The sequence below is a fragment of the Pyxicephalus adspersus genome, chromosome 9 (genome assembly GCF_032062135.1).
Source record: "Pyxicephalus adspersus chromosome 9, UCB_Pads_2.0, whole genome shotgun sequence".
In the NCBI taxonomy this organism is placed as follows: domain Eukaryota; kingdom Metazoa; phylum Chordata; class Amphibia; order Anura; family Pyxicephalidae; genus Pyxicephalus; species Pyxicephalus adspersus.
The window spans coordinates 38,360,882-38,376,749 of NC_092866.1; the positions used below are offsets into that span (position 1 = coordinate 38,360,882).

The 15,868-nt window shown below is 38.3% G+C and overlaps 2 protein-coding genes across 2 annotated transcripts in view; one reads left to right on the forward strand and one right to left on the reverse strand.

The window, feature by feature from the left end:
- Positions 1 to 3,859, reverse strand: part of TRMT112 (tRNA methyltransferase activator subunit 11-2) — a 6,879-nt gene extending 3,020 nt beyond the window's left edge. Inside the window, exons 1-2 of the mRNA XM_072421504.1 lie at positions 3,700 to 3,859; positions 918 to 1,019 (exon numbers count right to left, since the gene is read on the reverse strand). Of these exons, the coding sequence (XP_072277605.1) occupies positions 918 to 1,019; positions 3,700 to 3,774 (177 nt within the window). The 5' untranslated portion in view covers positions 3,775 to 3,859. The remainder of the gene's footprint in view (positions 1 to 917; positions 1,020 to 3,699) is intronic.
- A 103-nt stretch (positions 3,860 to 3,962) lies between these two features.
- On the forward strand, positions 3,963 to 15,868 carry PRDX5 (peroxiredoxin 5). Its single transcript, XM_072421503.1, has 6 exons — positions 3,963 to 4,117; positions 5,807 to 5,941; positions 10,453 to 10,584; positions 11,701 to 11,739; positions 13,396 to 13,460; positions 15,640 to 15,868. Exons 1-6 carry the CDS (start codon positions 4,025 to 4,027, stop codon positions 15,743 to 15,745), a joined length of 570 nt encoding a protein of 189 aa, XP_072277604.1. The 5' UTR covers positions 3,963 to 4,024; the 3' UTR covers positions 15,746 to 15,868.

The window sequence follows — 15,868 nt, forward strand, 5'->3', positions numbered from 1 at the left end:
GAAGGAAGGCACTGCCAGAGGACCTGGACGAACGAGCAGGACGCCGGAGGAGGCCAAAGGAACAAGGCAAGTGAGGCTTTTTATTGTTTTTAGCGACCCTGTGTGTGACTCGGGATTACCGCTTTTTGCAAGTAAAATCCACCCCAAGTCACACTCGGGAATACTGCTAGGTGGGGTTAAACCATTATATTACTATAATTACCCTTTAGAAAAATTGCCAATTTAAAGCACACCAATTAGGCCACAGCTACAGATGTGATTTTTGAACACTAAAATAGCATCTAATTGCACCTGTTTAGAGACATGTTTCATTACCTGTAATTAAAGGTTTGTACTTTGGTGTATTTTTTCATGTGTTGTTGTTTTTGCCTATATGTCTATATGTTTACTTTCTTTAAAAAAATTCCTAAATTTACATTGAAAAAAATGTGTCATGTAGTGTGTAATGACTGCACAATTTTAGTCCCATGCATGACATTTTGTCAGTTGCATATCATGAACAAATCACTGATGCTTACCAGTAAAGTACAATATACTTTTTTCTCATAACTGTGAGAACATTCTTGTATTTTTAACAAAGACGTTTACAGAAGAGCAGCCCTGCATTGTGACCGTGCTCAATCCAAACAGCACACAGTGGACTCCACTCCAGGATGCCCCCTAATTATAGAGTCTATGCAGTGTACAGAAAATTAGGTAAGAAAAAAAGGTAAGAAAATTACAAGAGTTGCTAAACAGAATTACAAATGTTTAAGTAAATAAAACAATATAAATGGGATTAATTTCAGAATTTTGCTGGGGTTCCACATCATCCCACCAAGTGATCCATTAATACTGACAATACACAACTCCTAAAATAATGAAGGGAAATTCTCATTTGCCTGGCAATACAAATCACCACAATGAAGATTACTTACACTCTCTGCAGTTTCCACCAATGCTTCCCACTCTAGTTTAGGAATCATACGTGACACAAACTCTCGGTTGAAATCCACAGAATTGACTTTGACTTCATCTGCCTGATAAGTGAATTAAAAAAAAAAAAAAAAAAAGATTAATGATTACAAATTTACATTTGTAAAACCAAATCATAAAAAAATAAATATTTAGTTGATACTGATTTAGATTTAGTTGAACTGATAAGTTCAGATTTAATAGCCTTTACTCCTCTATCTGGTTTTAGCATAAGCACACCAGATTTTAGATTGCACTATTCCATGTGCCTGTTCTTTTTGGGCACCACAGGTCTGTGTGACGAGTAGTGAGGCTGGTACTCATGTGAAACATTTTGTTTTATAAGTCTATCTACAGCTGGTGACTACACAGAAAGCCAATCAAAAAATATTCCCCAACAGGAACATACTATCCCAAACTACAGCTGGCATTTTTGGTGCAGGTATGCACAAATGCAACCCCACAGAGTTTAGATCTTCCCATATAAACTAGTAAAATTAATCAATGCTTACATGTCAATAAATTATTACATTGCTTGGGGTGACATATTTCTTATTTATTGCTCTCATGGCAGCTGATGTTTTCCCCTTCTCTCCAATACACCCCCCCCCTTCAACAATACAGTACAACTTGCACTGCATTCTATGTGATGATGATGGAACGCTGCAAGTGGTTACACAGCAAAGAAGGTGAGGAATTAGGGAAGAATTTTACCCTGTTCATTATCCTCTAGACCAGGAGTGTCAAACTCCGGCCCAGGGGCAAAATCTGGCCACCAGCATCCTTTTTTTTGCCCCCCAAAGGAATCCTAAATATGAACAGCAACTGGCCCGCCACTGTATTGAAATATCGCCGCTACTACGATTCCCGGCATCACTCGCGTCTATATACCAGCAGGCTCTCTGCCTATGGGTGGCCCCGCATTGGACTGTTTTTAGACGCAAATAATGCCGGGAATTTCAGTAGCAGCGCTATTTCAATGAAGAGGGAGTTTCAGCGGCGGGCCACTCATAAGATTTAGCTTCGCATTGGCCGTGTCTGGCATATCCAGCACTCCCCCTCAGCTCTACTTTTCCTTGCTACTTCAAGGCATTGACTTGAATGGTTGGATTTTCATAGAAGAATATTGTTATTATTATTGTTAGCCTGTGCAAAAAGGTTACAAATAGAGAAAGAGGCATAAGATTTTTTCTTAAATAAAATTTTTAAAAAATGTTTATGCCTCTTTTTCTATTCTAAGCTTGTTCCAGATTGAATGTGAAGCAAAACCTATTTGTTTCCATATGAAAAGGGTTTATATCTAAAGAGAAGGAAAAATTTCCTCAATTTTTTCAATAAATTTCAAGTTTGCCCAGCGACTTTGTCTACGTTTTTAATTTTGAGTTTGACACCCCTGCTCTAGACAAAGAACGGTTCTAACTACAGTGATGTAGAAACCAACACAGATGGAACCTCAGCTTGCAGCAGTGGACTAGATGCCTGACACTTCCAGAAAAAGGTCAGATACTGAAGAATCTTAACCCCCCGGCAGTATTCCCGAGAGTGGCTTGGGGTTAAAAAAACATGCATAAAGCGGTAACCCCCAAGCCACACTCAGGGTAGCTAAAAAAAGTTTTTAAAAAACACACTTACCTAGTCCCATCGCAGCCTCTGGAGGCCTCCCCGACGAATCTCATCCAATACAAAGTAACCCTTTTATAATATATGCTACTGTACAGTTACATTACAGGTTTTTGTATTTTTATGCACCCTTGTTTTAAGATTTTTTTTATTTAAAGTTTATTAATACATTTATTAAATATTGGACATATTTCCGTTAGTTATGCCTAGGAATCATAGGCCTACAATGTAAAATACATTTCCATGCAAAACAATGTAACTTGCGTAAAAAACGGACAGAATTAGAACGCCAGGGGGGTTAAACAACCAAAACTCAAGAGAGAGGACAGGCGTAACCCATCATGGAACTGGTACTAAAGTGGAAATAAAGTCTCAAGTTAAAAAAAATCTATGACCAGGCAGGATTTTATTGCAGAAAGGTAAAGGCGATGTTCCTTATGTAATAAGCATTGCCTGATTGCCAAACAGATGTCAGATTTTACTGAGCTGCACCCAGCAATCCTGAGCTACCTTGCGCTGCATGGATTTTACACCATCCCGATACGGCCAATCAATAATCTGCAGGCAGAAAAGAAAAAGGAAGATGGTGCCCTGCGATGGAATAGGTGATTATATTGAGTTTTATTTCTGCTTTATTTCGTTCTTTTACAGATTAATAGGGCAAACATCTTCATTCCATTCCTACTGCCTCCAATGTAGCACTGAACACCCCAACAATTGCTCTCAGAACTATACACATTATCCTCCCACCTACCCCTTTGGCTGCTCTGACATTGAACCAAACAGGAAGTGGGGGAGGGGTGTCACATGGCACCCCATACCAGGAAGTACTGAGGTTTTCATGAAATCTTTCCAGGGAGGAGGCAAGGAAATGTAAACTCATTGAATGAATGGTGCATGGGGACACTACGTACATAAATAACACTGAGATGGGGGTAGGAAGAAATACATTGCCTGGGAAATGCTTTATAACGTTTATGAAGATGTGACGAAGGTTAGTGTAAGGTACAAGTTACACATCACAAATCATCTCCACACGATCTACAGCAAACCAAATCCTGATATCTGAGTTCCTGCACATTACTAATCCGCTGCAAAAACCACCAAAAGCACACAGCACCATACCCGGATGATGAGAGGGAACCCACGGGTCACCCCGGTAACGTGACTCCGCAGCATATTATGTGTAAGAAGCTTCATTTTCCCGTCTCGCGTACCCACGTGCCTGGGATAGAAACTACTTCCGGGAGCTCCGCCAATCACCAACCTGATGTTGCCTCGCCCACGAATCCGAATGAGGCGGGGCATAAACACATCATAGGGCATGCGCCGGAGATTGCAGTACAAAACGCAAGAACGCATGTAAATCAGCGCAAAGCATTTGGAGGGCGTGCCCTTAGGGGGAGGGGATGATATAGGCCCGCCCACGTGAAGCCCCGCCCCAGTTGTCATGGCTTGTAGGTTACCCGTATCTTTCCTTCTCCTGTCACCACTTCGTACAGCAGCGAGAAGCGCAGTGTGGAGCAGAGCCATGTCTCTCAAGGTAAGCCTGGCATGGGCTAGCTGGGTGTTATGGGGCAGTAAGTGCTGTGCAGTGTGTGCCAGAGGACGTCAGAGCCCAGTGCACCTTACTAAATCAGTACAAATGGGCCAATGGCCGGGGACACACCTACCTACCAAGGGTACACCTGCTGTGTCAGTGACCCCTAATAATACCCCTGTCTAATAAATGTAGGGGGTGACTTTTGTAAACCCGGCCATCTCATATATAATTATTAACATAATAATGGCATCTTTATTATTAATTGTGCAGCCTTAGTACCAGCTGATCCTGCTATGGTGGTCCATGTTCTAGAACTTCCTGTTATGAGGTGGCACCACTGTTTTTTGTTATATGTCATCAGATCTCATTATTGCTGATTTATCTGTTTAATGACAATGTAGTTATATTTATTCACTGGGGATAATTGTGGTGTCAGATGCATTTCCACTGATTTGATTATTTTTCCTAAACCGAATAATACATTTTATTGCCAATATTTCCATGGCCCTTGTTTAATCATAGGATGTAATATGCTTGTATGTTTATTCCAGAGATAATCCTTATGTACATGGGGAGCATATAAACTTCATGTGTGCAAGTCAGCCTTGGACCCCCAATGCTGCAAAGACAGGAGTGATAATCGCAGCCACTGCCACCCAATACCGGACAATCTGTCATGATCCCTATCCTAGGGCAGATAGTTTTCTGGTGACAACACTCAGTCCTCCAGGTTGTCACCCTGGCGCCTTGGTCCTCTGCCCCATTTGTTGTTGCCCTGTCACATGTGGAAACTAAGTTTAATTCTACCCAACATTTATTAACATTCATTAACATTCTACCCAGCCCATTTATTGTAAAACCAGACTCTTTCTAGGTCTTCTCATTTAGTGGGTTACGAAAGATTAGAAAGTCCTTGTGAGTCAGAGCTCCATTATAGTGGCACTAGGAGATCAGCTTTATTAACAATTCCAATGCAGTGAAAAGAAACCTGCACAATTTGCTGTTTGTTCAGGAGGATCACAAAGGCTTGCTGGTTGCAAAAGAACTCGGAGCTGCCAGGTAAGGTGGGCTTGTGGGGAAAGTTAAGAAATTACTTTTGAAGAAACCCTGTTCCTTCACCCTGCTTGAACTGAAAGGGTAAATCATCTGTTTCATAATGCCCAGCCCCCTTCCCCACACACATTTTTCTTGCATTTGCCCATCCAGATCTGTTCACTGCTAGGAGCCAAGAAATATACAAGGTGCTCATAGTTAGAAGGCTTTGTGGCTTATGCAGGGTTTAAATTGTTAAAAAAAAAAAAAAAAAATTACCCTAAACAGGGTAAACAGAATAAACAGGATAAACAGAATTTCCTCAAATTTAGTCTGGAGTCACTGTATAATAACACTGGTGTTAAGATTCGTTATATCTTGCAGGACTGCTGATTATCTATTATTCCTAAATCACAATCTTCTTTTGACTTTTTCGGTGTAATCACAAGATGCAGGATGTTCATGATGAAATTTGATTTAGTAATTATTTCAAAATCATTATGGGAAAACCCAGACATGTGACTGTCAGAAAATATTGGTCCACTCCTGTTCTTGAGGCGGTTAAGCAAAATAATGATTGTGGCATGCAATAATATTGTCTGCAGTCTCGTGCTCTGTCACCATAAGATAAATTTAAACCAATTTACATGTTGACAGGCAGGAGATGCAATTCCTGATGTGCAAATCTTTGATGGCGGTCCAGGAAAAAAGATCAGTCTGAAGGATGTGTTTGGTTCTGAGAAGGGGATTCTTTTTGGTGTCCCAGGAGCTTTCACTCCAGGATGTTCCAAGGTAGGTTGACATAAGTAAGTAGTTGTGTGTATTATGTGGGTATTTATTGCATGTCACCCACACAGTGTGTACAATAGTATGTTTCTAGGTCTCTGATCATCACACATCACATTTCTGCAACCTCTGCATGCCTTTAGGTGGCATTAGATTTATTGAACATCATGTGTGGCCCTTTGCTAATGTCAGAGGCAGCACTTCAGGCCTTCTATACCTGGTAAGTTGACTACCACTGCTCCAAACATATGACTTGTCAAAAAAATGGTAACCGAAAACCATTCAGTGTTTGGTATTAGGTGTAGTATTCAATTGAATTAAAAACTAGTATAGTTATGATTTGCATACAATCCTCCTGTAACTAGGAGGAGGATTTACAGCTCTTCAGTGTCTGTTATAGGTACCTAACCAGCATGCTGGGTTTTATTTCATATAACCAAAAATCTGTCCATAAGATATATGATTTAGGAAGTGGTATAGGGAGTGGTGATGTTTATGTATTCCCATTCCTAATTCGTAGGATATATAAATTATATTAATGATCTTTACTAAAGTGATATTTTGTGAAATTAAAGATAGCGCAATTGTTGTGTTATTAGGTCTCTATACATTTCCTGAAGAAGCGGTAGATACCCGCGAAACGTGTCCTATTATGATTCCATCTAACTATGCGAGACCGTATTACACATGGAAGAGTTTTTATAAATTATCTGTGTGATTTTTTTTTTTTTTTACTTGTTTTTTAATGTATAAAAGTTATTTTTTGATTATCTTTTATAATATGTGCCTAAAAAGTCCCTCCATTCAACTGTGATACACAAAAAATTTATCATTCTGCGATGTGAAACACATGTAAAAAGTATTTTGACCACTAGAGAGGATACCAAAATATGATATAGGAATATGCCATTGCTAACCTGCCTTGTAACTTGTTTTCTGTTTCTGATTATATCTGTATAGTTGTGTCTAATGGACATGTATTGGGTGCAGATCAAAGGTTGTCTCTGCAACAGCTAAATACTTGTTATAGTTCGATGAAACTTTGATGAAGTCAGATGGCTGTGTCAGGAGTCATTTAAAACACTGTTTTCTTTTTAAAAATGGAAACTAAAGTCCTCTTGGTAAAAAATACTGCAGGTGGTCACAGAAGAGACTTTGAAGTTCAGCACTTTTTTTCTAACAATGTACTCTGAGCCACACATATGTATCTCAGTGTGAAGTCTCTACACATTTTTATTAAGAGGACAAAGTAACTCCCATGTTCAAGAAACATGTCCTATCTCTGCCAGTGAGGGTGGTCGAAGATTCCTAACCTAAAGGACGGACCAGATGAAGATAGAAATAAAAGGGAGTGTGGACATTGTAGAGATAGAGGGGGTTCTTTTTGGCAGGCAAGTCTGCCAAATTGTGCAACTCAATATTTAATGTGGTGGGGTAGTTCCAGCTTTTAAAGATGACCTTTTGGTAGCCCCTTAAGTAGACCTATCCCCTTTTTTATTTATTATTATTTTTTTTTATTTTTTTTTTTACAATTTACCAAAAACGGCGGCTAACTTTTTTTATTTATCAAAAAATGTTTGTTTTTTTTTTTAATTTTAAAGGGAAGGATCTGCGGTGGTAAAGACTGAAGAGGGAAACCCTTATCCTCATGGTATATTCATGTTGTGAATCTCAGAAGGCTGTAGGCTGCTCCAATCTCTGGGGTGTGTAGATGGGGCTTTTCTGAAATATGAAATCAAAAAAATGCTGATCTCATGCATTCGCAGAGAGATTGGCACATTTTTGATTTTATTTTTACAGGTAAACACCTCACCCCCAAAATCAGGTGATGTAAGGAGAAGATGGCGGCGCTAGTGCGGGGAAAAAGGAAGTCTGGACTGATTGGACTGGGATTGCAGAGGGATCCGATGGCTTTCTACCTATACGCTTTAGGTCTAAGTGGTTTAATAGAGGGGAAAAAGTACTAAAGATGGCGTGTAGATGGCGCTTTCCTGAAATGTGAAATCAAAAAAGTGCCGATCCCATGCATTTGCAGGCACATTTTTTATATTTACAGGTAAGCGCCTCACCCCCCAAAATCAGGTGATGTAAGTGAATGGTGCAATACACATAGTAAATAACCAAAATCCATTCTGTAACTGGTCTACCATTGTAAAGTGAGCTCCTCGCAGGTTTCTGTGGGTAATTGCCTGACACTTTCCTTCTTACAGCACTAATTAAATAAAGGGGTGATGACATGTAAGAGAAATATCTGACACGTTCAGTGATCTCAGTTTTAGTATTTCAATTAAAAGAGGATTATATGATTTAGAGGCGTCTCTCTAAATCACATATAATTATCCAAAATAAAATAACCCATGACGGTGATTGATAATAATAATGATGCTGCTTGTGTGGGATGATTGGAGAAGTGTAGTATGGATTTTATGGGCCTGATATATTAAAGCTTTCCAAGACAGTGATGATAACCAAGAAGATAGACTATCGTGGGTGATGCAGCAAACCTGGAATGATTTTTTTTTTTTTAATAATTTGCTGTTTTTTGGCAAATGTTTTCAGTCCTGGACAGGATCCATTCCAGGTTTGCTGGATCACCCAGGTTCACCCATTATAGTCTATCTTCTCCAGTCTTGGAGAGCTTTGATAAATCAGGCCCAATGTCTTCCTTGTAATAATGGGATGCAGATGGACCTATAAAGTTCCATGAAAATGTCCCTCACAACTGTCCTGTCCTTAGCACTTTACAAATCATCATATACAAGCCTTGTGTAATAGGAAATATGGTAAGAATTTAGTGGAAATATTACCTGTGGTTTTTATTGCCACATAGAAATTTAGAAATCTGTTTCTCAATCTTGAGTAAAGCTGCTGTTGAGGATGACATCAAAAGGTTAGACCTATAGACCAACACCAAAAAATAGGTATTGCATGTATGTTTGAAAACTTGCATTTTATTATTAAGGATTTATAAACTGCTGTCATAATAAGCAGCACTTTACAGGCTCCATAGTTTCCAAAATTCTCCCCTAGAGCAGCTTACAATCTAATGTCTCTACCAGACTCCTATCCTAAATATATGAGGAAGCTAATGAACTTACTAGTGCATTTGAAATGCGGAGTGCCCAGAAAAAGGCAAACATAGGAAGCACTTAAAATGAGTATCCTGGATTTGAGTGCCCAGGATTTGAACCTGTGACCTTAGTGCTGCAAGGGGAGCGTTAGGGTTACCTATTTACACCTTGGAGAAACATGATGATGGTGGCATTGGTCTTGCCTTGCAGATCTGGAGCAATAGGTTCAAATTCCATCTGGGCTTTTTTCCTAATGATTTTCAGGGATTTCTGCTGGATGTTTGGGTTTTCCTCCTGACCTGAAAACTTGCTGGATAAGCACATCTCATGGCTGCTCTTAATACCTGCTATTTTATAAATAGATGTGAATAAACTTTGTACTGCAGAGAGCTCTGCAGAATTTTTACTATTTATATCAATTGCAGATGTGGACACATTTCACATCCTGGTATGTGATTTTATTGTATAGCTGTAAATCTATACTGATAAAAACACAGAACTGCTATTGTTTACCTGAACATATTCATTGACTGGATGTTCTGCTGATCTCCTGCTTTCCATGTTGACCTTAAACAGATTTGCACAAGGAAAGTCCTTAGTGATTCAGTTTTTGTTCTTTAATGTTAAAGCCAACTCTGCATGGCATAGTTTACAGAAATGTAGGACTGCATATTCAATATTTCCCTTACTCCATCAAAACGCTGCATTCCACACACAAAAGAAAAACCGGCCTGTGGTGAAAAATTACAAAATGTGGCTACATTGTACTCGTACGAAGGTTCCACCTGCAGTCCCTAGGAGAGGTTGACATTACAGTTTGTACAGTGAGATCCTGCAAACACAGAGGATAGCAGAATAAATAGGAAACATTCCCTTGCACTCCCCTGAATATGCTCCTAAGATTTGGGATACTGGGATTCTAGGATTTTGCTGTAAGGATTGTGGCATCACTCCATCTAATGCATAAATCAGGGATAAACGATGTTTGTTTTGTATGTTTTCTCCATAGATGCGTTTTTTTCTTTTTATTACACAATGGAATACAGTGTTGGTATTAGACATCTCTATTAAACAGACAGACCTTTCATTAGGGTACATAGCACCATATACCTCCACATAAGTAAACAAATTCTAATTGTATACTTGTGTTCTGCCATGCCATATTCCTACCTACTGCAGAAGCTGATATTCTAAAAGATTTAGGAGTGCTCACACAATAAATTGTGTGATTATTCACTGAATTATTCATTCAATCTCAGTGTGTAGATAGAATGAGTAAAGGTTTTTGGAGGGGGAGGGTTGGTGAATCTTCACCTATTTTATTGTGTTACAATTCTCAATTCCTGATGATTTAGGCTCCTGTTATATTGGATTATATTAAATTATATTATTCCACCTGCAAGCATTACTTTGTTTAGTTATTGTCTTTTTATCTGTTGTCCACAGACACATTTGCCTGGATACGTGAGTCAAGCTGAGGACCTGAAATCCCGCGGGGTGAAAGTCATCGCTTGTATCTCTGTCAATGATGCCTTTGTTATGAGCGAATGGGGAAAAGCTCAAGGTGCTGAAGGAAAGGTACAAATACCAAAACTGTCTATGGAAATTTTTATATCAGTCCAGGGAAGATACGGTTCTAAAAACAAGCTAGGGTCTTTGTAATGCTATGTGAGAAAAAGATCCGTATGATTGATATATATGAGGTGCTGCCCAGAACAAAAAAGTATGCTTCCTTCAAAGAAATTAGAAGTACATGTCTGTGTTGCTCATAACAACCCATCTTATGTTGCGTAATATGTTGGCGCTATATAAATCCTGTTTAATAATAATAATAATGTTTATTTTTTTTGCATCATCTACCTGGTAAATAGGATTCCAGCTGAAGTGCAACTTTTAATTTCTAAAGTTGTAACAATGATACTTTCAAACAATCTGAGAGCCTCCTGATTTCTTTATAATTGCATCATCCTCTGTATTGCATAGTTTCCTTGGGTGAGCTGAGGTTTACATATAAGTCTTGTCCTCCATTATACCTTTTATAGTTGTTGGAAGCAGAAGGATACATTCCTGTACAAAAAGGCAGGTCTGTTGTGTAACTCTGGAATTGGCTTGGGTCCAGGTTTTCTTGTGTAACCTCAGTGAGCTAGGTAAATAGGACTGTCTGTTCTTTCCTGGTATCAGCTCACATCTTGGATGTCTTGACAGTGCAGACACATAATTACTTTTATTATTATTATTTAGGTCTGCATGAACATGGAGGGCACTTGTATTGAAATTAATTTCTCCCAACTGCTTAAAAAGAAGTGTTTGTCTTCTCAAGCAAATGAATGTCTGATAGTAAAGTAAACGTATACTCTCAAAAATATTCACCATGCAGATGCTAGTCCAGGCCCTTCTAATACTTTGCTATGGTATCGCTGATGAACATTAGGGGGGAAAATTGTAAATTGTTGATTGGCTTGTAGAAATGTGTACTGTTCAGCCTGTCTGGGTGGTCAGGAAGGATTATATGCTGTCAGGAAGGATTTTGCTGTAACAGCAGGGTATTGGTGTTGCAGGTATGCGTAGAAACCACCAAAACACAGCAGCAGGTTTGTCAGGTTTTTTTTTTTTTTTTAAAAAAACAAAAATACTCTGTCAACAATTTTTAACAATATTTTGTTTAATATGTTTAACTTTGTAATGTTCCTGTAGGTTCAGATGTTGGCTGATCCCAATGGGGCCTTTGTCAAGGTAATTTTTTTATATCATAGGAGTAATTGCTAACAATAACTCACTGCTAGCACAAAGTTTATAATGTATCTTCTTACTAAATCACACATTCATAGTATGTAATGGATTAAAAAAAAATGTGTAGTTAATGATAAGGTTGTGTGATACATAATGTTTTGATTCTGCACTTGCCCATTAACCACCTGGCCGTTAAGCCCGAGCATGTTCGGGGTAAAAACTTTTGCAATTATGGTTAACCCCGAGTTTTTCTCACCAGGTGGTTAAATGCAAACAAATGTTATATTGCAATCCGATTGTCATACATTGTATGACAATCGGATTACAACTGAAAGTTTTTTATATTCATGATATCTACTAGACCCTTGTTCGGACATATTTCTGTAACTTACAGGTCTACAATTTAAAAAAAAAAAAAAATTCATAAAAAACAGTGTAACGCTTTTGGTACAGAAATATAGACATCAGTGTAACGCCCAGGAGGTTAAGCTCTTATAATAGTGATTGTGAATGTGCACTAATTTGTCCCCAGGGACTTTCTTACATAAAATCATTCACAAACAATAACATACTAGACTTTTTCAAAAAAGCTATTGCTTTACAAGGTAAAAAACAGTGTGGTTTGTACATATTTTCTTTATAAAATATTTCAATACTAAATAAATAACCATGTCAGCTCTCCCATAATTTTAAGTCCCCGTTATAGGGCCTGATTTATTAAAGCTCTCCAAGGCTGGAGATAATACACTTTCATCTGTGAACCTGGGTGATCCAGCAAACCTGGAATGGCTCTGGTCCAGGATTGAAAACATTTGCTAACATATAGCAAATCCCTTTTTTAGAAATCATTTCCAGGTTTGCTGCATCACTCAGCTTCACTGATGAAAGTGTATCCTCTTCAGCCTTTAAGATCTTTAATAAATCAGGTCCGTAGTGTATAAAGTCTGCTTGTGTATTGAAACGCTCTATAGTTTAATTTCCATACAATATGTACACTGGCAACACTATAAGCGCTAGAGACCTTCTGGTGTATATCCCAATTTATTTTGGGATAGGTGAAGGTTTAACTTATGACAGTGTCCAGTTTGCTATATATTGTTCCTTTTGTTTCTCTTCTTGATACTATGTGTTCCCCATATTTTGTTTCTTCCTTCATTCACATATTTAATGGGATTCTGTATGTCTGTATGTTGCTTAAAATTACATTGTTTTTCTAGTTTGTTTATTTCCCTGGTTGTTGAACCCGATCGACGTGGGCCTTTTTTTTTTTTTCAAATGATGGAAAAAGGGAAAAATGGCTAAGGGAATATAAAGGCTGATCACCGTAACAGTTGGGTAAGAAGGGGGTAATAGGAACAAGCTGTATTAATATAAAATTCCATTTAACTGTTTGGGCATGTGAAGCTTTATATTTACCTTCAATCTGATGAGCCAATACTAGTCCCTGGAGTATTTATCTGTGTTGCATTTTATTAAATGGAATCTCTTTTGTTTTTAATATTTGGACACACTGGCTTTATCATTTTTTTTTTTTTTTTTCTATACTTATTAGTGGTGCGTTTTTGTTTATTGTTTATATCTAGTTTTGTATATATGAAAGCTGCAACAACACCAAGCTATACCTGCTACAACTAGATTAACTATAACAATCTCTTTCAGGCTGCTGGATTAGGTTTGGACAAGCCAGAGCTGCTTGATCTCTTTGGGAACCAAAGGTGTCAGAGGTAAGCCTTTTTCACCTAATAGTTCGCCTTAGTTTGCTTTCTGAATCTAGGTACCATGAAATTCTTATGACCCCTAAAGAAATGCACATATACATTCAGGATAATGTTGAAAATATTAATTGTGATCTGAAAGCACTCTCACACAAGGGCCACTCAATGCAAGCACAGTTAGTGTGTGTTGGATTAAGCAGTCCATGCACTTAACATAAACCTCTACATTTATTTCATGCAACTATTCAGAGCAGGACATTTCATCATTTTACTTGCTGTTGTGATGTTGAATACCATTCAAAATAATTATTTCTTATATATACAAAAAAAAAAGTTTTTGCATTTAAAAAATACATTGAACTCCACCCTCAAATTCCAAATAATTCAGTTGCCACAGGTAAAATAACTGTCCAACAACACTTCCTCCAAGAAAAGCTGCACGCACACAGTCCTTGGGAATGTCAGAAACTAGGGCAGAAACCAAGTAAAAATATATATTATCCATTACTGATTGATTGCTGGGGCTGTTTTAATAAATATGCCTGTTTTCTTTTTTCAGTACTTCACTCCACTGTTATCTGTTGATATAAATTATCTGTTATTTGTTGATAAACACATATATTTGCTACCCTTATTTATACTCGTACTGCATTAACTACAGGGAGGAAGACAATATTTAGTTGTTTAAAATGTTCTTTGGTTAGAGTGGGGAAGGGTTAAACCCCCTTTTAGGTCTTTTTTTTTTTTTTTTTGCTGTCTCTGTTCCTTTTGCATTTTCTATATTTAATTTTGTGCTGCATAAATCATCAACAGTAGAGTAAATTGCTTCATAAAGTTCCATGCTTCTCTGCCAACAAGCAGTTAAATCTTTTAGAAGGAAAGAGTTTTACTTTGTTACTCCAAATAGGGCCAATGGCAAGCATAATTTGTTCCCCACAAATTTACTTTTATGTTGTAGAAAAAGTACTTTCTTATATGCACAATATCCCTCTAGACTCTGATGTGACATCAACCTCTTTTCAGTAATTCATTTTATTTCACACATGGTGGAAATGTGGTGCTATGTGATGGGAGGCTTTGACAAACAAAGACAGAAAGGAATCTGCTGTCGATGATGTGTGTGTTCTCTCCTCATCCAGACACTACATTTCTTGTAGGGTTCTACTAAAATAGTTGCAGCTTATGCAACAGAGCATTCAACAATCACAATACACCTTTTCGTTCACAGGCAGGGTAGCATGAGTGCGTTTGGTAACAAGAACCAATCTTTCTGAATCGGAGGGGAAAAAATGTCAATATGAACAGCAATATGTAGGGAATAGTTTTTTGTTTCAGGCGATTTTGACATCTATTTTAGAGTATAATCTAGAGGGTTGGCATTTGTTCAAGATTAAGATATTTAATTAAAACCTGGTAGGCTTAATCAGGCTTTTTGCTTCCTGATGCTGCAGTCCATCTCCCTTCCACAGTCTGCCACTGTCACCTGCCCACCTGGACATTTAAAGTTTTCCTGTAAGTCCTTCTTTTGCAGTGTCCATAACAGCAGTCCCCAAGAAGTGGTCCACAGCTCTGGTCGGTGTGCCCCCCCCCCAGCAGGGGTCAGGCGAAGAACCATGTCTCACGTATGCATCGTAGACTCAGGGCGGTGGGTTGTCTGGACACTGGATAGCTCAAACCTGCGATGGGAGAGTGGGCGGGTTCTGGCATTATGACGTCACTCTGGGGTAGTTTTCTTCCCCTTTAAGTAACACATGGCTCCCCACGCATGTGTGTTCCAGGTTCAGTGCATTTAGTGGTCCGTAGGTCCGAAAACGTTGGCGACCACTGGTTCATAAAATAAATAAAAAATAAACAGGAAGAGAGAAGGTGAAGAATAGTAATTCCTTTCCATGGCAAATCTGTGCAGACCTAGGAACTTGGGTGCATAGATCTGATCAAAGTGTACCAGAACCATATAAGACACTGGAAGACGATTGAAAGCTCCAGTATTTAAATAGGCATAAACCACTTTTGGTGGAATGATCATTGGTGCACTAATTGTGTCTAGAACTTGGGAGAATTGGTAGAAATATGTAACATGCCACATGCTGTTCTCAGACACTGCAGGACCAGCAAAGACCATAAAATAGAGAACATGCTGTTAGTCTTGTTCCTTCAAGTGTACATTTATTTTTATTTTTTCTTACAGATTTTCTATGATAGTTGATGGTGGGAAGGTGAAGGCCATTAATGTGGAAGCAGATGGAACTGGTCTGACCTGCAGTCTGGCTGGAAATATTTTATCTCAGCTCTAAACTGGAAAGTCACATAAACCTAAAAAATATCAATGTAGAAATATAACACTGCAGAGAACTTATCAGGACTGGTTGTAAAACTTCTGCAATTACACAATAAAGACAATGTTTCTCCGTAACAAA

Bases quoted from the DNA above. Each gene is read 5' to 3' on its own strand.
- PRDX5 (XM_072421503.1), top strand. From the start codon at position 4,025: ATGGCTTGTAGGTTACCCGTATCTTTCCTTCTCCTGTCACCACTTCGT. The intron at 10,585-11,700 runs GTACAAATACCA...ATGTTCCTGTAG, and splicing joins CTCAAGGTGCTGAAGGAAAG to GTTCAGATGTTGGCTGATCC. The intron at 11,740-13,395 runs GTAATTTTTTTA...AATCTCTTTCAG, and splicing joins CCAATGGGGCCTTTGTCAAG to GCTGCTGGATTAGGTTTGGA.